This window comes from Volvox carteri (assembly GCF_000143455.1).
Source record: "Volvox carteri f. nagariensis unplaced genomic scaffold VOLCAscaffold_28, whole genome shotgun sequence".
NCBI lineage: Eukaryota > Viridiplantae > Chlorophyta > Chlorophyceae > Chlamydomonadales > Volvocaceae > Volvox > Volvox carteri.
In genome coordinates this window covers 565,979-589,665 of record NW_003307571.1, presented here as the reverse complement: position 1 = coordinate 589,665, position 23,687 = coordinate 565,979, and the positions used below count along the sequence as shown (strand labels likewise).

The 23,687-nt window shown below is 55.3% G+C and overlaps 4 protein-coding genes across 4 annotated transcripts; 2 read left to right on the top strand and 2 right to left on the bottom strand.

Moving 5' to 3' along the window:
* Positions 1 to 813: 813 nt before the first annotated feature.
* On the bottom strand, positions 814 to 2,682 carry VOLCADRAFT_105402 (uncharacterized protein; the record flags this gene model as incomplete). The annotated part of the gene is made up of 3 exons (XM_002952138.1): positions 2,228 to 2,682; positions 1,691 to 1,935; positions 814 to 1,100 (listed from the first exon to the last, which is right to left on the bottom strand). Exons 1-3 carry the CDS (start codon positions 2,500 to 2,502, stop codon positions 814 to 816), a joined length of 807 nt encoding a protein of 268 aa, XP_002952184.1. The 5' UTR covers positions 2,503 to 2,682.
* A 302-nt stretch (positions 2,683 to 2,984) lies between these two features.
* VOLCADRAFT_92838 (uncharacterized protein) lies at positions 2,985 to 6,463 on the top strand (the record flags this gene model as incomplete). The annotated part of the gene is made up of 8 exons (XM_002952224.1): positions 2,985 to 3,183; positions 3,434 to 3,522; positions 3,677 to 3,943; positions 4,190 to 4,291; positions 4,443 to 4,873; positions 5,207 to 5,344; positions 5,688 to 5,840; positions 6,355 to 6,463. 8 exons carry the CDS (start codon positions 2,985 to 2,987, stop codon positions 6,461 to 6,463), a joined length of 1,488 nt encoding a protein of 495 aa, XP_002952270.1.
* A 2,212-nt stretch (positions 6,464 to 8,675) lies between these two features.
* Positions 8,676 to 10,850, top strand: VOLCADRAFT_105401 (uncharacterized protein; the record flags this gene model as incomplete). Its single annotated transcript, XM_002952223.1, has 2 exons — positions 8,676 to 10,146; positions 10,572 to 10,850. The coding sequence occupies exons 1-2, from the start codon at positions 8,695 to 8,697 to the stop codon at positions 10,848 to 10,850; spliced, it is 1,731 nt and encodes a 576-aa protein (XP_002952269.1). The 5' UTR covers positions 8,676 to 8,694.
* An 8,098-nt stretch (positions 10,851 to 18,948) lies between these two features.
* Positions 18,949 to 20,804, bottom strand: ssa18 (uncharacterized protein; the record flags this gene model as incomplete). The annotated part of the gene is made up of 2 exons (XM_002952137.1): positions 18,949 to 19,107; positions 20,142 to 20,804. Coding segments are annotated over 2 exons (822 nt in total), but the record flags the coding sequence as incomplete, so codon positions are not given.
* Positions 20,805 to 23,687: the final 2,883 nt, after the last annotated feature.

Here is a 23,687-nt window from a genome sequence, read left to right as displayed (position 1 = left end):
ACCAGATGATTGTTGTGCAGGAGCTATATTAATATCTCAAGATCATGGGGTTCAGCGAAACACTATCTCTGAAATAGGCCCTGACCCACTGACCCATCCAGTAACCACTTTAACAGCCCCTTTCAACATTACTACCTGTTGGGTCGCATCTCCTCGAGTATTTTTTCTTTACAGTTTTAAGCCATGACCTATGTCCATCGCAACGAGTTGTTTAAGTGGGAAATGTTCCAACTTCCATGAGCAACTATAGCCGACGAGCACTCCGGCAGCCTTGGGCACAGATGAGGCTTAACAATGCCAAAGTAAATTTACATAGTAATTTTGTAAGGAGTTAGAAGTTGGAAAACGTCACCAGAGACCTTACTCCTAGATTTCCCACTTAGGGTTTATCGTCAATTGCCGTCAGGGTCCAAACCAAAGGTCCACATTTTTCATACGTTCATTTTATTAGGTAAAAGCAATATCAGGAGAGCTACCAGAGGGCAAGCGGTGTCGAAGCATCGATGTTTCTGGATGCTTGGATAGGCCTCACCCTCCCGCAACCACCCACCGACCCAGCAAAGAGGGGGCTTCCAGTTCTTTGTTCAATCATCCCCAACCCAACAAGCTGTAAGCTCTTTATGCCCCAAATGTGACCCCTAAACGGAAAGCATTCGCCACAATCACTGTTAATCAGCCGTTGGCGTACCCAAATACGTTAATTGTGCTGATTCCGGAAGATTTGAAACTAGATCCCCAAAGCCAAAAACTTCATGAACGTGCGGTACTCCACAACCAATTGAAACGACAAGGGGGAGCTGGACAGCAGTGCCCCTACTGTCGCGCTGCGGGTGTGTTCCTCAAGAATCCACCGTACTCCATGCCGTACAGCTGTGGCTGCATATACGGCAGCAACGCACACACCGTCGCCTGCACGTAATATTCTGTCCGATCTAGCACACCGTTGCTGAGTTTTCCAATGGTTCCGGAGCCCTGCTTGCTGCGAACGCATCCAAACACCGCATCATCCGCGTCACCCAGCTCCATACCCTCCTTCAAAATCAGGTCAGACAAGGACCTGGGAAGCGCAAACGATGCCGTACGCGCGGTGCTCTCCGCGCCTGCGTCGTACAGTACGACGAAATGGTCCAGCGTAGTCGCCAGGCCAGGGCCAAGTTGGACGGGTGATGCAATAAGGGCTTAGGAAGGAATTTTAGAACCGGAGGAGTGACGCCACGTGGCATGTAACCACGTGGCTCTCATGATGAAGTCGTACAGGGGTGGTCGTACAGGGGTGGGATGGGCAGTGGGATCCCCTCCAGGGGGTTAGCCCGGGTAAAAACGAGCACGTGTATATCGGGCAATGTAGTACAGCGCTGTCTTTAAGACCACAGGGCTGGAAGCAATTTATAGACCTACAGATTACAGATCTCTGCCGTACAGATGCCGTACATGAGCCTCACGGAAGAGGGTATAAGAAGGGACGGCACAGGGCGAATCAGCCTGGTGCATAAAGCAGCCTCCCTGGATGGGGCGGGATCGGGGATCCCACGGCACGGTAGCGGGGATGACTCGACATCCCAATAGTCCCTCGTATCATCAAGGATGCCACGGATCCCCAAAGCCTGGTTTCACGCTTTCCCCTCCTCTCCATCCCACATCTTCCATCCCACATCTCACCACCCCAGGGCTGTGAGGTAAGGGTACATACCTGTGTGTGGATCTCGTACACAAACCCAGGCGAAGCACTCCAACACCCCAGCTTGCCCGGGGGCGGTTGCGGGGCCCACTCCGCCCTCAATCGAAACCATAAGATCGATGACTCCACCATCCCCGCCACAGCTATTGTCACAGCTGGCAGCGGCGGGCGTTCTCGTTGCGGTGGTTGTGGTTTCGGGGGCGGTGGTTGTTGTGGTGGTTACGGAGGCGCTCAGCGCTGACACCCGGTTGCGAGCCCTGCAGGTCGGTCCGGGTTGGGAAGGAAAAGGGGCTAAACAGGAGAGGAAGGAAAACCATTTTCTCTAAATCGGAATCGGAAAGGGGAGGGAGCGGAGGGAGGAGAAGGGATGCCAAGCGTTTGCAGCTTGATGGGGGAGCAATGTATGCTGCGGACACACCCATCGCCACGCGCATAAACCAGCCGAACTCTCGACGAGCGTAATGATTTTTTCTTTTCATGCCTCGCCTCGCCTCGCAAGCAAATCCCACCTAACAACATCCCGGTCACACAACATGCCACCAAACGCACCCCTTCAGCGTCTCCTCATCCCCACGGGGCTGATCTGGCACGTTGGAAGGGGTCTCCCGCCCCCAGACTGTTAGCTCCAGGGAGGGGAAGCAGCGCTGTAGTGCCCGCTGTACGGCGTTCACCTTGACCGGGTTCTTACTGGCTACCAGCACCCTTCGAGAGCTGACGCTATGAGATTGGGGATGTTGGGACTGGTGACGTTTATGCGGTGAGCTGCCGGGCGAAGGGCCTGCAGCCTGTGCGCAGACATGGAGAGCCCGCGAGCTGATGGTCATGACGTCCCCAAAGCTATGCCTTAAAAATTATCGTCGTAGACGAGATGTCCAAAGCTATCTAAGAGAGAATGGAAGCCCGGAATCCATTGTAGTCAAGGCGGAAGTTCACTATCGCTCGCCGAGCTGTTTACTCTGTTTTCTCTATCAACTAAGATCACAGGATGGCAAATGAAAAATGCCATATGACTGAGGTTGTGAAACTGCCAGTCTGCCACCCCCTATCAGCGTCACCTCGAATTTTCGTTGATCCGTTCTGTTAGCGACAGAATGTACGATAAATTTGTCACAGTTGTGTATGGCGCAGGCTGTGTGCATGTTTTGTGTTAACCAATGTAATCTGAACGCACAAGGACCTCTTCAGCACGCCTGGGGGAAGCACTTTGTGAAAAAGGCGTTTGCCTGGCCGACGTGCGAGAAACGCATACAACATCCCCAGAGGATCTGCACATAGCCCTGACAGTAAAGCCGACATGCTCTATAATATGCGTTTACCGCGGCATCAGTATCTGCGGCTAGGGCACCGCAAATCCAAAGCTCGCGTAGAACGATGTGCCACAGTCGACCGGTCGTCGGTAAGGAGCACCGTCAGGCAGCTGCTGGACTCCTTCTGGGAGGCTCGTGGCGTGTTAGACCCTATAAACCGGAAGCGGCTTGTTGACGCAGCTGAGGCGTTGGACGCAGGTACGCCCCAGCATACGATGCTTGTTTGGATTTGCTTCTCCAAATTCAACCCTGCTTGCGCAAGGCCTGAAGAAATATTCCCTCCTTACATCCATTTTCATTTATCCCACGTACGCGAGCCAATCTTGCTGCCATCCCAAGTTCAAAATGGCATGTCCACTCCCTACCCCGCGTCAAAAAGCAGTCTGAGGCCGCAGTTCTTTTTCTCTCTCCCTCAGCATCCTCCTCATCTGTATTTCCCTTGGCTCAGAGGTGCCGATCAACTCCGCTCCGTTATCATCCTCCGCCCCCCTACCCGGACTGCCCGCATCCTGGCAATTGGAGGAATCCACACCCGAGGTACGGAACTCAGGATCCAGATCCGAATCCACGTGTATGCGTGCATATGTTTGCTGGGAGGATGGGAAGCATGTATGCTGCTGCTGCTGCTGTTTAGTGATGATGCAGCAAGAAGCGAAATGTCAGCTGCCGACTGCTGGGTGAACGCACGCAGGTCCTTGCGGCCTCCCGGCGTCTGCTGGCGCTGCAGCAACTGCTAGGGGGCGGCTTGGAGCCCGGTAGCAGCAGATTCAGAGATGGCGGAGGTGGAGGTATCGTTGGGGGCCCCTTAGGGTTCGGGAGCTATATAGCTGGTGCGGTCAACACGGGGACTGGTAGCGGCTGCGGCAGGTCGATTGACGTCGTGTGGATGGTGGTTCGGGAGCCCGGGTTGTTGTCAGCGGACCTGGCAGTGCTGACGGGAAGGTTGCTGGAGATGAAGGTAAGCGTGGGGTTTGGGCTGGGGTGGGGGGGGACGCGTGTGTGTGCGAGCGTGTGCTTTCGCGTGGCGGTTTGTGCGGTATGGTGGAGCATGTACACACGCGTGCAGGGTAATGAAGCACAGTCATGGAAACCTCTTAGCTTTTTTTGAAGATAGAAACTTTGATAACTGAAAGGCCTCGTAACCCTCTCCCTTGCATGTTTCGCCTACGTGCGCACATGTGTGTTTCCGACGTGCGTACGGCAGCTAGCCACGTACGGCACAGACGTGGACGTGCTCAAAGTTATTGAGGCACAGCCGGCGTTGCTGCTGAGCGATCGTTGGCAGTTGGACCTGGAGTCGTTGGAGGTGAAGTTTGGGTAATTTGGGTAATTAGGGCTTGCGCAAAAAAGTTAAGGTCGTTTGGAGGGACGGTATGAAGGATCAAATCACCGTCCTGCAGCTGATCCCGGAGCCCGTGTGTGCGATTCCCTATCTTTCCTACGTTCCCCCTGCCGAGATCGAATGCCGCAACCGCAACCGAAACCGTAACCGAAACCTTCACTGCCACGGCAACCACCATCACAATCGGATTACGCAGGGCACTGTGCAAGTAGGTGAAGGAGGTGACGGCACGGCAACAGCCGACGACGACGACGGTGCCGCCGCCGGCGGCGGCGGCGGCCCAGCGTCAACGTCGGACCTCGATGCCAACGGGGCCCGACTGCTGGGATCGGAATCACATGGATCTGGATCTTCTAGCTCTGGATCTGATAACGCGGCAGTCAAAAGCACGGCAACCGCTGCCGCTACCGCTGCCGTTACCGTAAGCCTGTTGGGTGGCGGAGGCGGCCTCGCCGCCGCAGCTGCTGCCGCGGGCCCTGTACAGCAGCTCGTCCAAGCGTGGCAGTACGGCATTGCCTCAGATGGAGATGAGGAGTGGTCCTCCCGGTAGGCTGCTGGGCATTTGGATGGTTAATTATTTCGGTTGTTCGTTATGTAGTCGACGTAAGAGGTCCTAACTACGCAAACTTCCAACCGTAAACTACTCCACCTGGATTTCAACTAGAAGCTTCCTGCTTTTCCTGTCCAGGGGGACGCGATGGTGGTGGTGGTGGTGTAGCTCTCGCCCCCATGCCTATCAGCTACCAAATCCAAATTCAAATCCAGATCTAACCTATATCCGCCCGGTTCCTCTCCATCCACCTCTTTCTCGTGTCGTCTGCTTTCGCTCCTCCTCACCCCACTCCTCACCCCACTCCTCACCCCACCGCCCCCCTCTAGGCTTGCCCAGCTGTCCGAGTACGCAGCCCGACACGGGGACACGTGTGTTGGATTTCGGGATGGCGACGACCCGGAGCTGAGTCGCTGGGCCACCAAGCAGCGTGCGGATTGGCGGAGGGGGCGTCTGGAAGTCGAGAGGTACACCAGGGAGGGGCCGCTGGGGGCAAGAGGAGCAGCTCATGGAGGGAGGGGGGAGAGAAAGAGAGAGGGAAGGTGGGGAGAGGAAGTGGGAAGAGAGGAGGTGGGAGAGGAAGTGGAAAGAGCGAGAGAGAGGGGTAAAAGTGAAAGGACAGCTAGAGAGTCATACGGTATTTCTTCAATCTGATCTTTCATCCAGAACTATAAATGGACCGACAACGGCGCTGGTTTACTGCGGTGATAAAACTGCGCGGATTAGTTGGACGGAGTAACTTTTTACAACGAACTGGTTAACGAATAACTAACAGGCCAACTGTGCGTATCAACCGGTTCTGGTGTGCAGGCTGGAGCAGCTGTCGGCACTCGGCTTCCATTTCGACGCGGACGAGGCGGAGTGGTGCCGCTGGTTTTCCGAGCTGGCGTCTTTCAGCGCCAGCACGGGACACGCCTCCCCCATGCCGCTGGTGACTGGCTGCGACATGTACCTCATCAACTGGTAGGACGGTTCGCCGTCGTTGTTGTTCGTTGGTTAGTTGTTCGTTGGCTTCATAGCTTCGTACGCATGTTTGCACATCTTCGCATCCGCTAGCTCTGGGCCCTTTAGGGCTTTTCACATACGCGCACATCTTCGAGTATCTCAACTTGAACTTAAATAAGACCGCAGGTACCCAAGTCTCACCACGTGCGCTGCGTCCTTCTGTATTGACGTGACTCTCAGTATTCTCTGTGAGCGACATGCAATACAATTACAGTGGCAGCACTGTAGCCGTATCGATGCTGTAGTGCGTCTGTCCGCACGTTTGTAGGTCGCAGACAAGCACACGACTAAATTCTGCCCTGGGGTGGAACTGGAGGAGCTTGCGGGTTGTGTCTTCTCCACCCCAACCCCCTCACGCACACATAGACACACATACAGACTCCATTGCACATATCCTAAAGGCCTATACCCGGCAAACCGTGCCCCGCTTACTTTCCTTCCCGGCCTTCCCCTCCATCTCCTCCTGCAACAGGTGCTCCGTACAGCGGATTGCACGACGAAGCCGTGTGCTCTCTGAATCCAGAATCCAGCGTTTGGACGAGCTTGGTTTCGACTGGACGGGCGCGGATCCATTGTCGTGATGAACAGCACCCCGCAGCTGACACCGCCGCGATGGAGATGTCCGGGCATCCAGACGCGCTGCTTGGTCTCGATCCCCATGGTCTCGCTCGACTTCTTTCAAGTCAACCTCCACTGAGAATGTATGCTGGAAGGATGGGAAGCATTTTGTGACAATAAGACCCTAAAACCGTCAGTTAAATTATCACGTGTCTGGACGTGTCTTGGTGTTAATGGTTATGCACGACTTTGCAAATGCTCGAAGTAAGACCTCCTATCATTTCAACATTTGATCACCGCAATGCTTGCATCACACATTGTTTTGCATTTTCGTTTTTTAGCAGTATGTCTTTGGAGTCTGAAGATTTTGTACCGGCAGGGAGATATTGAGACGGACAAGGTTGAAGCCCGGTTGCGCGTGTCTCCCTCTCTGTCTGCCCGGTCGTCAGCCTGTGAGCGACGCTGTTGGTCCCCCGCGAACGGTAATCCACGTGCTGTGCTGCTGCTGCTGCTGCTGCTGCGGGGCCTGGACGTGTCCATCAAGGGAGACAGAAAGGCAGGCAGACAAGCACCGTGGGACTGTAGCTGTTGCACTGAGTTTTGTACTTGGTTCAAAGATTTCGAGTGGGGGGGGGGAATGAGTGCGCAGCATGAGTGTTGGAGAGAGGGTGGGGAGGCTAAAACATCAAAGGAAGGAAGAGAGCCGAGGGAGTGAGGGAAGCGTCACGAGGGGGTGATGATGGAAAGATGGTGAGGGACAAGTCGGGTGTCGGCTTCCTCGAAGCCGGAAAAAGGGCGGGGCCCCCCTGCATCCGTACAGGTAGCTAGCGCGGCACGTGTGACAATTGATGGGTAGTGTCACCGCTGTGGGAGATGTGCTTTGTTGCAGCAGTGCTGATGGTGTGGGAGCTAAGCTTGCACCGGCGGAATCGTCAGCACCGCCTGCGGGCTCCACGCGAATCGCATCCATCCCGGGTGCATGCCGCATGGACAGTGCGGCAGACCGCAAGTCTGAATGCCCGTGTGGGCAAATCGGTAACGAAAGCTGGGTGAAGTTCGGTGCTGTCTGTGATGTTTATCCCCGAAGCGCCAGCGGCCTCAGCAATCCGCCCCACAGCCGCGGGCTTCATCGGGGCACACCGCAAGTCTCCGGAGGCCCCGAGCATTGGCTAAAGTAAATGTACAAACGAGCAGCTTGCGTATTTCATAGAGAAATGTAAGCAAATTTGTCGGCCTGCTGGTGGCAAGTCGGAATGCCAGTGCGGGCAAATTGTAACACAAGCTGGGTGTTCAAGTTATCATACGCTGTCATCTCAGAATTCAATTAAAAATATCTGTCGTAATTAACAGAAAGTTTCGGAAGCGGGCAATGGACAGTGAACAATGGATGTGGCAGCTGTGACAGCCATGTTGATCAACGCACCATCAACACACCATCAACACCTTGCTCCAGTCGATCCAGGGTACAGTTTACCTCATGAGGTACAATTTACCCTGGATCGACTGAAGCAAGGATCCGGGCAGAGGGGCAGGTCGTACAAGGTCGGAGACGTTTAGGCAACTAATGGTGCGATTGTGGGCAGGCAAGGAGATTCACGTCTAAAAGACAATGTTACTTCGGGTTACGCGCGATTGCTCCTGGTTGAAAGGGACTTTACAGGAGAGGTGAGGTTATGTACCGCGTACCGATGGTACCATGTATGACATTCTTCCGTAACGTTAAATCCGAAATGGAAAACCCCCCAAATAAAGGGCACAGTTAGGATATTTTTGTCGGTCTTTGGTCTGAGGGCTTATACTTCGCCCTTTATGTGTTTGAATTTAGTCGCCCTCGTCGGTCTGCGTGAACGGCTCGGCGTGCTTCGCGGGTCCGTCTCGTATGGTGGGTAGCTGCGTTCCCTTCTCTCCGGGGGGAGCTCTCGTGCGTTCACTAGGGCTTCTGGGTACTGGTGGGGGACTGGGCGTTTTGCGTCTTGGAGGTCCGTTTGGCTTTTCTGGGGCGAAGGCTCGCATCCGGTTTTGCCAGGTGGTATATTCCTTGGTAAGGCTATGCTTCGCCTTTCTTATACGCCCGTCCTGGGCTTTTATCGCCTGTGTCAGGCATGCGCCCTGGCCCGATCTAGCTGGACACTCAGTGTGTTGATGCACAGTGTCTGCTATTGTAACCGACCGCGTACTGCTTTAAAGACCACTATCTCAGACGTTGAAATTATCGTCCTTGTCTACTTGCCTTTTTCTTTTTTAGACTGAAAACATGAATCCTGACGAAGGTCACAGTTGGGATAATTTAGGGGCGAACCTTGTCGAGCGTGTTGTTAGCTTCCTGGATCCAAACGAGGTGGTATGTACCGTCAAGGAAATCAATAAGGCTATGGCGAGCCAGTTTCGGGAAAAAGTCGCTATCCGGTTGTCGCAGCCCGTACCCTATCACGCGTTCAACAGGCACTGGAGCCGCCCGGAGGCAGTTCAGAACTTCACACGAAGTAAGCGCCGAGAGCTTGTAGTCCTGACGGCCCGCAGCGGCAGCCTGGCCAACCTGCAGGTCGCCGTCAAGGCAGCGGGCTGCGACCTCTCCTGGGGGGTCTTCTACGCAGCAACCGAGGGCGGCAATCTTGAGATGTGCCAGTGGCTGCAGGAAGAAGACTGCTTCTTCTTTTCTGAGAAAGCGGCAGCAGCAGCTGCCCGAAGTGGCCATCTGGAAACGGTCCGGTGGCTATTGCAACAGGGGCGTTATTCTCGAGAGCTACGGAGAGCCGGCTCCCAAGCATTTATAGCAGCCGCCTATGCCGGTCATCAGACTGTGTGTGAGGGGCTCCTGGAGGACGGTACTCCGTTGGAACACTGGGCGGGTCTTGCTGGTGCCGCCCGCGGTGGCCATGTGGGCCTCACACACTGGCTCCTTCAGCGATTTGAGCTAGAATACGGGTCAGTGTCGAGAGTCCTATGGTCGTGGATGCCCGCTGTTATCACGGGAGCTGCATATGGCTTCGACCTGGCGGCATTGGAAGATCTACACCGGACATTCCTGAGGTATGGCGGTGATAGTGGCAACTATGCCAGCAGGCTGCTTACCGGCATCACCCTTGCGGAGGCCCTGGTGAGCCCCACCCCCGACTGGCGGGCCAAGGTGGAGTGGCTGCAGGCTCAGGGCTGCCGCCTCCATGGCCTTCATTACTTCGGTTGGGAGGCCATTGCCAGCCATCCGGATGCTGTGGAGCGGGTGCAGCGGCTGCTTATGGAGGTAGAAGAAGAGGATGTCGTACCAAGGGTCTTCATCAGCGCCGTACGTGCTGATAATCTGCCCCTGATACGCTACTTGCGAGTGGGGAGGGACTGGCTTCCAGAACGCACGAAGGAGGCTGTGGTAACAGCAGCCTGTGCCGGCAACATGGTGCTGCTGGTCGAGCTGATGACCTTGGGCTGGCTTCTTGATGGGTGGACTGCGCTGGCCGCAATTGAGGGAGGTCACCTGCACATTCTTAAATGGATGGGTGCAGGTGTTGTTCGGAAGCACATCCAGGAGCTGGCGCAGCAGCACCGGGCTCTGTTGAGATATGCAACATCGTTTGGTAGTGTTGAGGTCATGGAATGGCTGCTCAATGAGGTGGCCTTGCCCTGGAGTGGAGAGGAGCTTCTTAATGCAGTGGTGATGTCAGGCAGTCCAGCAGTATTGGAGTGGCTTGTGGCCCGGGGCGTCCCCATGGGGGTGAGCGGCTCGCTTGCATGAGTTCGGGTGCATGTTCTTGATGCGTGCTGGTGTCGGTGCTGCTCAGCTCTACTGCTCATCACTGAATGTATGCCACGCACTGTCTGGCGTCTGCTGGCGTCTTGGCCGATTTCGACGTGAAGGACCTCTCATTCTTGGCTTTCATCCGGTCTGCATCATTTCTGCTGCTGACCTCTGGACAGGATGGTAAAGGACCTGTCACTAGGTTTCCATTTGACTGTCTGATGATCTGCATTTATGTATTCGGAATGTAGTGGTGATCGTACACTCTGGCGCACGCAGTCAATTCATACACATGCTGGGAGCACATTTCCAGCATCTCAAGAGGCCTTTTCAGTCGCCATCTATTACGGCTGTTTTTTCGGGAACCAGCTTTATACGCCTCGCTCGTTGCTGTGTTGCAGGACGATGGTGAGCTTTACGTAACGGCAGCACGCTATTGCAATCTGGTTATCCTGCGTTGCCTGAGGCGGCTGGGCTGCCCCTGGGGCCCCGATGTCTTCAGCCAAGCGGTGTGCGGCAGGCGCAGTACTGTAGAGGTCCTTCAGTGGCTGCACGCCGAGGGCTGCCCGGTGGACTGGGAGGAGGCCCGGAGCCGTGCCAAGACCCGAAAAGATGAATGTTTGGGTGATGCAAAAGCTGTCGCTGTCCATGCCTGGATTGAGAGCATAGCACCAAGTTAGCTGTTGGGACAAGCCAGGGGGTCTACAACAGTAGCAGATGTGCGTATTAAGCAAAGCAAATAAACAGAAGCGAATTTCTGTGAGGGAGAGGAAGATTGAAGACGGAGGGGATGTTGGGTAGGGTTTATGATAGATGCCTGCTTGGGAAGTGGGAACCTGAACGTCTGGCAAGGATGTTGGAACCGCAACTCTATCGTTCCCTTTGGTCGTTAGTCTCCTTTATCACTTCTCTTTGTCTGAAGTGCGAGGTAGGATGGTGCTTATAGGCGACCTGGCAGCCCTTGAGCCCTTGGCTTGTATTGGGTGGTTTGCAGGTACGGGAATGCACCCCACGACCATGTAACACACACACACACACACACACACACACACACACACTCAGATGCCTGATTGGAGTGAAGTGGAGGGGCAGCAGTGGAGTGGCAACAGTGAAGGGGCAACAGTGAAGGGGCAGCATGTTCAAGGTGCCATACTGTGTACCAGCTACTACATCCCCCCCCCCCCTCTCGGGCCGTCTCAGGCCCTTTCGGCCACGTATACCACCAGCCTGTGCCTACCTTCGCCTACCCGCGGGCTGTGGGTGAACAGTCCACACCGTCTTTAAGGTTTTTAGTCTTGCCACATAACCACATGGCAGGCGACTGGCAGAGGTCAAGGCCTGACTTCTGCTCCCGGAGTGTCTGGAGTGTCCGGATTCAAATTCGCCTGCCCTGCCGACTCCTCGGGTGTTTGAGGAGTGTTGAATTGGGAGGTGGTCCCCCATCTTATGGACGGTGTAGGACGTGATAAAATCAATTTGCGAGCTGACCAGGAACTAAGTTGATGCGCCATTGATCTGGTAGATTTGGTTGGATGCTGGTGGTGAGTTGCCAAACTCAAAGAATACACTCTGAAGTCGGATGGGGTGAATGGATTAGGGTGCCCCTCTAGCAGGGGAGAGCAGGGAATTGCCTCGGGAAGGAGGCCACTGGTGAAGCTTAACCACCCTGTAACAACATCAACCACGGCTACTTTATCACTTAGTGCGATTAATCGTCTGACCCGATTTTCAACATGTGTGGATATTCGGAGGGGCGACTTCAGGATTGTTAACATGTACGAGGTCTCGATACCAATTGCAGTGGCTGGCCGCTGAAAAGGCCTCTCGAGATGCTGATGAAGCACTTCACGCGTATTTGTGGTTGTTCAAGGTGCCGTGCTGGGTACCAGCAGTGCTCCTTCATCGGGTTGATGACACACACACACAGATATTACTGCAACTGCTGCACAACCAACTAATACGATTGCCACGGCAACGGCAAGTCAAAAAGGTATTTTCAGAGGTAGCAGTAGCAATAGCAGCTGCAGCACATGTGCCCACCTCCTCCAGGGCAAGATGACCGATGTAATGTTGGGCTGCCGCCCTCTCGCCCCTCTCAAATCCGCCGCCCAGTTGATAACATCGCTCACAACATTCCCCCTTCCTAAGCAAGCAGGCAGGCGAGCAACACATCTGACGCCCACACTTTGAACTTAAAGATATTTAAAGCGTATTGAGATTGCACAAGGCGAGGCACTGGACGACGGGGGACAACGCCGCAAAGGGTGTGTGGGCTGCCCCAAAAAATCCGGATCAGAAGAACAGGATCCAAATTGGTTTCCCGTTTGGGCTTGTTGCGTGTAACCGACAGCTCAGCAGGATCAAGTGGCTCACAGTACTGTACCAGCTGTACGCGGCATAAATCCATCGCGCGCAACGAATTTTGGACATGGGTGAATCATTGCATGCGAGTGTCCCTGAACTCGGCAAGTCGCCAACAAGTTTAGAATAAGGGACTGCGCAAGCGCAGCAGCAGCAGTAGTAGCAGCAGCAGCAGCAGCAGCAGCATTTCGGTCTTGAGGATCCATTACCGCATGTAGGTCTTCCGTTGGTCGGCGAGGATTGGAGGAGAATGCGACAAGAAATTTGAGGGAGAAGGTTGAGGGAGAAGTAATCATTAACGGTGATGCAACAAATCAAAAGGAGGTGGAGGAGGTAGAGGAGGACTAGGGGGGCGGCTTTTCAAAGCCGAAAAGGGGCTCGGCCCCGGTGCAGCCACTTGCTCCCTGTTTGATTCGCAGGGCAGTCCGTACGGCATAGGAATGCAAGCACAACAACGCCGTTATGTTTGGAGTACACACTTGTTGTTGTGAATAGCTTTGAGATGGTATAACTTTGTGTCAAACTCGGAGCCATGGAAAGCTATCTTTGTCGCGCTCCGACTTTCTCCTTTGGCAGGTGGATGTAGAATAGATATAGCTTCTACATTCAATCTTTTGCGGAGCGAGATATGTAACTTTTTGTCAAACTCGGAGCCATGGAAAGCTATCTTCGCGCTCCGATTTATCTGGAATGTCTCCTTTGGCATTTCGATATAGAATGGATATAGCATTCAAACGCTATTTTTTGCGGGGCGAGATATGTAAGCCACTGACTGACTGACTGACTGACAGCAGTGAACCCGGGGGGCTCGGCCCCCCGAATGGCGCTTCGCGCCCGGGGCCCCTCGCCCCAAAATAAATAGGATGGCACTCAACATCGCTGCCTCACGCCTGACGTTTCCAAGAGTCGCAAGGACGATGACGAAGTTTACAAAAAGGACAAATCAAGCCCAACCGCACAGATCCCAAAGCAGCCTGGGCCCCCAAATCTTAGCCTTCCAGGCTAACCACTTCAGCACAGGCCACGGGGCTCTCCTGGTGACGGGCTTCCTTTAAGACACATAAACAGGGTAAGGGAAAAGGGCCGCCAGGGCCTCTAAGAACCAGCCTTCGACCTCTAGTGTCAGTACATATCCCAGTCCAGCCCAACAGGCCCGGCAGTCACACTACTTCTCATTCCGTCGTGGAGTCCCGAGAGGGTTCCCACCTCTCATGTATCCCAGAGCAGAGCAGTCCTTCCTTCCACGGTGCTGCATTACATACATACTGGTAATCGACCCCGAACCCAATGAACACTTTGTGCGTATTGTGGATGCAAAAGCACAGGCTGATCCTGTTCGAAAAATGTTCGAACAAACATATCCTTATGGAGTCTTACGTAAGCCACCACGAGGAATTGGGTTTGGTAGATGGGAGAATTCGCAGGGTCGTACGATGCCACGGTAGGGAATGGTCCCGTACAGGTTGCCGTACACTTATCAGAACTAAGTAAACGACGACGGCGCATTGTGTATCGCAATGCTACGCCGTCTCGCCACATTTGAATCCACTGACCTGCCGCTGTCGTACTAATGAGCTGATGACTAACCACCGCTGTAAAAATTAAACCTGCGTACACTGTTCATTCGGCAATCTCGACTCCACAACTTGGAATCCACTCTCTTATGGCTCTCCTCTAATTTTCTTCCCTCCCTCACCAAAAAACTATCAACTGATGCGACGCAAGTATGCAAATCCACGCAAAAAAGAACAATAAGTACCAAAATATAATACAAATTTCAAATCCCAAATCCCAAACCTATTTGTCAAAATCCAGTTACGCCAAAACTCAAAAGAGACAAGGCCTACCCCCGCGCCGTACCAGGCAACCACCAGCACCGCCTCAGCACCACAACACCAGCCCGTCTTTCTCCGGATCCAGAGCCTCTCTACCCTGCAGACTCAGACAGGCAGTACGGGGGCGCCCGCCGCCATTGCCGCCCTCCGCCATGCCGTGATCCCCGAACGCTGGCTGCGGCGTCAACAGTGCGATCTTTTCCCGGTCGTTAGGTCGTCCGATATTCGCTAAAAAGGCCATGAGGCGAGCCAGCCGTACAGCATCCCCGTGGGTTTCGGGCCTTATGGGTTGACTAGCCTGGAAATGGTCTTGGGGCTCGAAGTCCTCTCGGTAGCAGTACCGGGTGACGACGGCGCTGTCCGCACTGCGATGGTGTTTGCCAAGGTTGCGATTGAGGTGACGGAGGAGGGCAGAGGGATTTTTAGTAGTTCTGAAGGGTTTTGGGAGCAGTTCTTGGTGTGATGTGGTGTGGTGTGGTGTGGGCTATATATCGCAGAATGCAATCGCGCAATATCATCCTATCGTCAACATGATGATTCCGGGGCTGCAGACACCCACAAGCGCATACATAATAATGTCTCCATGCCGGGGGGACGTTTCAGCTGCGGGTATGAGAGCTCTAGCGTGTTGACCTGTCAAAACATACATACATACATACATACATACATACATACATACATACATACATGCATACATACATACATACATACATACACGCGCATGCACGCACCTGTCCAGCCTCGCCCTCGCCGCCGCGTCGGCCAATAGCTCGCAACGCACGCTGCACACGAACTCATCTTCGCCCTTCACACTCCGACTCAACACCCGAAACACCAGCGTGACAGATGGCCCGCCCCCGCCTCCGCTCCCTCCAGGAAAGCCGAGGCCTCCACCTCCGTCAACCGCGCCGTATGCTTCCGAATGCTGCCGTACACGGTGCTGTTGGGATTGTTGACGCGACCGAGCGCCCCGCCGTTGCATTCCGCCCGAATCGTTGGGTCGTGACCCCGGGCCGGCGGCGGCGCCAGCTCCCGGGAAGGTGGAATCGGAGGCGGAGGAGCCCAGGCCGCCGCGGGTGAACATCCCGCCGTACTTTTTCCGGATCTCGTCGTCCTCGTCGCCACCGTCACCGTCGGCACCTTCGGCGCCGGCAGGTATCGCTGCGCCTGCAGGAGGGGAGAGCGTGAGGAGTATTGGGTGAAGCGCAGCGGCATGGGGTGGGGTGGGTGGGGGTGGGGTGGGGTGGGGTTTCTACGTGGCAGATACATGCTGACGGCATGTTGTTGTAACCTGAACAGCGCCCATCGGGGTGGGGTGCCTTGCAGGGTCGTCGAAGGTATATATGTATGTATATGTATAAGTGGAGTAAGTATATACATATGAGAGGGGTGTATACATCGGTAATATCCAATCCACTTCACGCACACCCAGGTTGAACAGGGCTTGCTTCATAGTGCAAACAAGGCCCTTAAGGATCCCAAACGGATCAATAAAAGGCTGAATTGGCTTGATCTTCAAATACTGCCAAGCAGCAGCAGGAGGAAAAGATGTAGAAGAAAAAGAAGGACAAGAAGAGAAAGAAGACAAAAAAGACAGAAAAAGGAAAAGGAAAAGGAAAAGAAGAGCTCGCGAATGAATTCCAACATTCGCTCGACAGACATACACACGCACACTGGCCGTGATCAAAGACACCATACACACGCCACACACGCCACACACAGATGCTCTCGAATCCACAACATTCAATGTGGATTCCGAATGTGGGCACTCATGTATCACAGCTGCCAGTGTCCGCCTCCCTCCTCGCCATCTTCTTCTTTTCGCGACCAGGAAAGTCATTTTAAAGCACAGCAGCCGCGCCGCGCCGCAAACATGGACACCCAAATGCTGAAATCCCCCCAACCCCCCGGTCGCCCAGATAGAGGCCAAAGCCCTCACGACAATAATCATCGTCCACCAGCACAAGTAGATTATCCATTAACGAAAGCCGACTGAACTACCGACTGAACTACCCTTTACACGCTTCCCAAACCCGGCAGCCAAAACCGGTGAACCTCCACCACACTCACCATCTAACACGTTCTGTGCTGTCTGCGCCAACGCCTCCAGCTCCTCCTCACTCGGCGGCGGCTCCCCAGCGGCCGCCGCCTCCGTCACCGTACGACAGTGCTTCGTCTCTCGTTCCGCCAGCATCGTCGTACGGCGTTCCATGTACCGCAAGAACGCCGTGTCACGCATCATCGCGCCCGGCGGCACCAAATCGGTCAGGACTTTCGCCGGCAGGGGCCCCCCATTCTCCGCATACTCCCCCGGCGGTGGCGGCACCTCCACAACCTCCGCTTCTGTTAATGCCTCCATCACACGCTGCCGTGCATGTGCCACGTCATCAAGACAGCCCGTACAAACGACCAACCGCTCGGACGAGCAGGCACAGCAGGCAAACGGCTTGACGACGGAAATCTGCGCAAAGCACCGGTAGAGCAGGTAGAGCACACCCGCCGAAAACATTGTGAGACAGCCGCCGAGGCGCAACACCAGGCAGCCCCCAGGCGCCAGGCAACCTAGAGCCGTCGCCACCTCCCACAGCAGCGCCCGGCGGTACGCTGGGGACAGTTCGCCCTCCAGCACACCCGCCTGCGGTTCCTCCAACCGCCGTAAGCTCCCCAAGTCGCCCACTACCAACCAACACCCCGGTACGGCCGCCACCAGGCTGGCGGCGCTAGCTGCCGTACACTGCTCAAGCGGCCCTGGTGTTGCCGCTGCCGCCGCCTTCGGCGACGGCGGGAGCAGGGGCTCCAAGTAGACCCGTGGGTCGTTTCCAGAGGTTAAGTCGCCGAACGGCGATGCAACGGCGAACTGCCGGGCGCGATCCGTGTCGAGCATCGTGACGCGCCATTGGGATGGTTCGCCGCCGTCAGCGCCGTCAGCGGCGGAAGAGACGATGAGATACTCCGTCGCGCCGGCGCCGCTAAGAAGGGACAAATCCAGTGCGCGGGGTAACGAGTCGCTGCGGGCTGCGGCATGACTGGCGGTACGGCATATTCCCAACGCAGAATCAACCGCCGCAAGCTTCCAGTACGCGCGGCTGGCGTGGTGCAGCCGCCGCGGCGCCACGCAATGCCGTACATGGCGGCACACGGCGGCGGCGTTCGCGCGCTCCTGCCGCGCTTCCCGCAGCGACATCAACACCGCATCATCCGGCACCATCTTTGACTTCTTAATCATCGCCGGCGGCGGCGCCACCGAGCTGGCCAGCGGCGGCCACGCCTCCACCTCCTCCCCCTGCAACGGCCCCGTGCTCAGCAGTACGGCAGTGTCAGGCGCCAGTGACCAGTCCGCCACTGCCGCGCCACCGCCGCTGCCGCCGCTACCCTGCCCCAAGCCCAAACCCGCCCGCCGCCTGTTCGACTCCACATCCAAAGCAGACGCCATGCCTTGGTTGTTCCTCCCAAGGCCCTGCCCCGCAACGTGACCCATCTTCGCCATCATGGCAGCTGCTTTAGACATAGGCGGTGCCATGCTTCCATCTTCTCCGCCGCCGCCGCCGCCGCCGCCGCCAAGGCCACCTCGCTGCTGCTGCTGCTGCTGGGACCCCCCTGAAGCCCCTACCCAGCCGCCACCTCCCAAAACCGCCACTCGCTTGTTGTACTGCTGTTTGCGATCCTCCAGCGTCCCCGTCAGCTCATTGCCTTTCCGCTTTCCGCTGGTGTTATTGCGGCGGCCATCGAGCTCCGAATCCGGCGCCAGGAAGGCGGTTCGGTCCAGAGGTCGCACCTGCACAGGAGCGATTCGCATGCATGAGGGCCTTATGCGGATATTCTTTTAAACAAGGTTTTCGGAGTGTGTGCAATCATCGACTCAAAACGGGAATTTCTGTGTACGCAAGAGTCCACAGTTTGTTTTCTAATTATTATACGCGAACATAATCAAGTTGCGCAAAGATATGTCTATCGGCTGCCCATCCATCCATATATCCATCCATCCATCCATCTATCCACCCATGCGAGGTGCCGCCATAAGCGCACTGCACACGTCGTATCGGCGATGGCAGCCAAGGCTGTTGACCAACTTGTCAGCAGCATGCCGACAGACAGACATACAGACACCTACCTGCAGCAGGGTGCACCAGTGATTTGCAAAGGACTCCTTGGCGCGACGCAGCGCATCACGCTTGACGGGCGCCGGCAGTCCATCCAGATCGACGGCCTCCCGAATCGCCTCCGCAGTGGCATTGCCAAAATAGGCAGCGGCGTGACAGGCGGTCGCCAAGAAATCCCTGGGAAGGAGCTCCAACGGAAAGAGGGACCTACAAACAGTTGCAGCGGTTGCGGTTGTTGGTGGGCGGTTGGAAAAAATCAACATGGGTTCTTGGATACGTTGCTTTTTCCAAGACCCGGGAATCAGTTGCATTTGCATCACACGGGCCGAGAGATTTCACCCTTCCTCGGTCATCCATCGGTGTAATGTGCCCGCGAACCCGACATATAATTCACATTGCATAATCCATAACGCGTAATGCGATGATGATGATGATGATGATGATGATAACAATGCCACGCCTCACCGTAAGTGCCCTCACACTCACCTGCCAGTGAAGATGTCCTCGCCGCAGTTCCCCAGCAGCAGCTCCAGCACCTCAGTGGGCACCCCCCTGAAGCCCTTGCCCACCACATAGACCTCCGAGTTAGCGGGCTTGCTGGTGGCGGGCTTGTAAACCAGCACCTTGTCGAATAGGCAGCCCTGCAGAGAGGAGCGTGGGGGGGGCGTGGGGGGGGGAAAGATGGCGCGGGTAATGGTTACATGGCGGCCGAACTGGCGCGGTTCCCGGTAAAGGGGGGGGGGAGAGCTGTGAGTAACCGACGTAGAGATGCAGGGTATGGGCGGGAATGACGTGTAGAACTGAAGGCGGCAAAGAAGAAAGGGTTTCGGAAAGTGTAATAATTGGGAAGTCATCGCTGACGTGGCGGCGAATGTGGTTAAGTACATTTTTGCTGATGTTTTGCTGCTGGCAAGCTGCTAGCTGACATGCATGCATGTGTTCCTCCCAGCCACCCCTCCCAGCTAGCACACTTAGGGTTAGCCCCTGGCCCAACCCAACCCGGCTAGCTCGCCCACGCCGATGTAGCAGGACGCAACAAACGACAAAGCTCTCGGAACCGCCCGGACCCACCTGGCCAGGCGGCACAAGCGGCAGAGGCGGCGGGCAGAGGCACCGGCAGCGGGCAAAGGGCATGCAAAAGAAAGGAAAACGAATTGTGAGCAGCAAGAAAACGAACAGGTTTAAAAGGAATGTGAAGTGCTGCTGAATGGAAAAAGAGGAGGACTTATTTTTAAGGAAGGTGACAGTAGCACAGAAAAAATGCCTTAAGAACAAAGCCGAATGACAAAGAAAGCGTGGTCGTATCCCCTGGGAGGGCCGTGGCGAGGTGAGACGGAGAGGGAGGGAAGCGAGTGAGTGAGGGAGAGAGGCGCACCTGAGATTCCACATTCATGCTTATTTCGAACATCCCTATCGCAACCACCAGTGTCGTTTCAGACAGCAACCCAGGCCAACCCCTACATCCCCCTTCCCCTTTCCACCAACTACTACCTCACCTAAACAGCCTGCCTCCGCTCCCCCCCCCTCCCCTCCCCATCCTCAACCCCATCGCCATCACCATAACCCCCACCCTACCCATCCTCGCCATTATCCATTGTCCGAATCAATTATCATTATTATTATCACCCTCACTAGCATTATATATCAGTTGAATCCCCTACCCTGCCCAGCCCACCATGAGGAATAGCGAGCAGATGGAGGGGTGCTCGTACAACGTGAATCCCTTCCATACAAAGTTGCCGCCCACTGCCAGCAGCCCCAGTGCCGCCACAACCTCGCAGTAGTGTAGCGAGGCAGTGATCATCTCCTGACGATTTGGGTCCATGCTTGTATCCACCGCACCGTCCGCAGTTACCATGAGCACCCCTCCAGGACAGCCCATCCTCGTGCACAGCTCTTTTCCACGGTCCCAAATTGCTTGGATGTTTGAAATGCGCCGGATATCGCCCGTATTGTCCGCTCCGAAACACCAGTTCGGCATCGTAGCCGCGATGAGCGCGTCATCTTCAATCATGGCGAATTTGTCGTTGGCTTCACAATAGGGATTGAGAGAGACCGCCATCCAGTCCCATCGCCAGTTCTGTCTGTGTGTCTTGACAAAGTGGTTCGTTGCGGCGATAAATGCGCCGGGTGCTTCACAGAGGTGCACGCTCACGACTCCAGGTTTGCCGCGCTCGCGGCGCGGGACAGCAGGGCTGTTTCCCGGCATCATGTCGCACTGCCACAGGGTTTCGTACATTTTGGCCCAGGCAATGGTGCCGAGCTCGACGTGGAACTGGCTCCGGAGCAGCGCGCGAACTTGGTCTGCGGGGTTGGCGTCGGAGGCGGCCCGTTCCCACCGCCTGTGGGGAGTGGTATCGATAGCGGTGATAGCGGTGATGGTTATCACCGGGTGACCTGGCGCGAAATCCGCAGTGAGGCTTCCAACCCGTGCAGGCAAAACGTGCTATGATATGGAAACGTTCGTACCGCCTGTCCCAGTCATCCAGGGCGTTTTTGGCCGCATTCAGCTGTTCACGATCGTCGACCATGTTCGGCAGCTCCCATTCCTTTCCACTGAAAAAGCTATGCAGCTCCGGCAGGCGACAGCTTGAGGTTTCAATTACGATGGTCCGGCTCATCATTTCGAGCGCCTTAGCGTAGTGCCTATCATAATGGTCCTTGAAGTGAGCCTGTGCCATATCGTCGCCACCTCCACGTCCAAACTCGGTGCCATTATTTCTGGCTCTTATCATTTTCGCCATGGCCAAGGGCGCAACAGTGTGCGCTTACTGAAAAACCTAACGTCTGGTAACTTTTGTACCTTTCCTCAGCACCAAGTTGTTAGAGGCTGATAGTAAAGATACACAAAGAAAGCGTACATTAATTTAGTCATGGCAATAAATGTGACCCGTGCGTGGTGCAACATAACTTTGTTATCGTTGCCATGAGCAAACGTTGCCAACTAGGGAATTCTTCTGGTCTCGGAGCTGTTGTCTAGTTAGTCAGGCCGAATGCCCATCGTCCTCTTATTGCAAATATTAAACACGGTCGATGTTAACTTTGGGCCGACGGATGTGGAGGGCTGGTGTTCCCAGCTCCGGAACCCAGGAGGCTTCTATCCATACTTGCAGCAAGCATGCGTTCGTTATGTCATGCATAGCATGCCCGGTTATCCGTTATGCAGGAAAGTCCCGAGCTCGTAACCTATGCAAGACTCTGCGGCCTTGCCTGGGGTACCCCGCGGGCCCTCCTATCCCACGTTCTAACATATGTACGTTTTGGGGGGCAACTGGTCCACTTTCGAACTAAGTTTGTCCCCTAATTCCCCACCGCAACGGCTTGACCAAACGACCATGGTGCCCAGCCACCAGAGTACAGACATGAGGACTTGCCATTGTGCCCGTGTGTTTTCGATTCAAGCAAGCTGTCAAGTATCATAGTTGCGAGCAGACCCTAACCTTAAATTGGTGTCGGGCTGGAGGGACCGACCCTCCCTTTCGTATTAGCAAGGGATATGTGGCCGTGGCTTGGCGGTGCATGCACATCTAGGGATTGCGTGGTGAAGGCAGTTGGGTATTTATGGTAAAGATAGGTGTGAAGAGCTTGCGATTTGTCGATCGATCCCTCCGCAATGGTGCCCTCATCACGACCTGCCCCAGGAAAGCCGGTGCACCAGCTATGTATCCCATCCGCCCGTTGCGAGCATTACCCCAGGCCTTGCAGACTGCCAAGGATGGATCGGCGGCAGCGGTGGTGCCCGTCCTGCGTTGCCTGAGTACATGCTTGCCCTTTAAGGTTGCCAATAGTAGGGCCGCAGTCAGAGCTAGCTGCTAAATGCAGTTATAACATACAAGCCGGTGTTACCAGAGGCCAATTGTAACACAGCAAAGGCGTAACCCGGGATGCTCAGAATGCGTGAGGTTGTGGTTAGGTGCAGGCACGATCAGCGCGCATTATGGCGGGCCTTGGGAGGGCAACTCAGGGAGCGTTGTGCAATTGACGACTTGCCTGTATTTCGGGATCACTTTGCCACCTTGGTAAACGCAGGAGATGGGAAGACGGGTGTTGAAGGTGCACATCGGCTCCTTAACTATATCTCCTTTTTAGGGGCCCCTTTGGGAGAGGGTGCTTGGCAAGCATGTCCGACTGTCATGGACAGGAGGGCACGGGCAGCTAGCATCCTGGATGAGCCTTTCACCTTGGAGGAGGTAGCGCGTGCTGTCGGTAGGTTACCAAACAGAAAGGCTCATGGGCTCGAGGCCGTACCATCGGAATGTTACCGTTATGCACGCTTCCCAGGGTGGATGAGCAGGGCAGGCAGGGAACGGAGGTGAACTGTATCGTCCCAGTGCTGCACGTTTTGTTAGAGCACATCAGGGCAACTGGTGACTTTCCACAGCAGTTTACCAAAACGGTGGTATCCCCAATTTTGAAGAAGGGTGACCCGTTGGTGGCAAGAAATTATCGGGGCATTGCAGTTGGAGGAGCACTTGCGAAGTGCTATGCGTCAGTGATTCTTAACCGTCTGGTACGTGCTGGGGAAATACTGGACCTGCGGCACCCATGCCAAGCGGGTTTCAGGCGGGGTTTTGGCACCGCTCATCACCTCTTTGTCAAGCAACACCTGGTCAGGCGGCATCGGATCGCGGGGCAGCCGCCGTTGATAATAGTACAGATTGACTTTGAGAAGGCCTTTGATAGGGTGTAACACCAGGCAAGGAGTACTCAGGGAGATGCCAGGGGAGCTGATCCCTTCTTATATTCCTCCCCCCCTCGAGCAAACGTCCTCGGGCGCCCCTGGCCATACCCCGTAGGATTTAGGTTGTTTGAGATCCCGTAGGATTGTGAGTTTGGTTACTACTGTGACATTTCGTCAGTCCCAGTCCGAGATGAAGGACTTCTTTTTTACACAGCTGGTAGACTTCTCGCCCACCCGGGCATCCACATTTGGGGAAGAGTATGCTGCATCGTGCCTGGTGTGCGATATATTCGCAACTGAATTTGATCCGGGAAGTTCCCATCTCCTAGCAATTCGCACCAATGTAACACCAGGCGAAGAGTACTCAGGGAGATGCCAGGGGAGCTGATCCCTTCTTACATTGGGTGCCTCGCGAGCACATGTGGCTTCGGTTGCAGGAAAAGGGGATTAGCGGCCCCATGCTAGATGCTCTGAGAAAAGCGTACGAGAAGGTGTCCATGGTGATTAAGGTAAATGATAAAGTGGGGGGAGAGTTTCAGT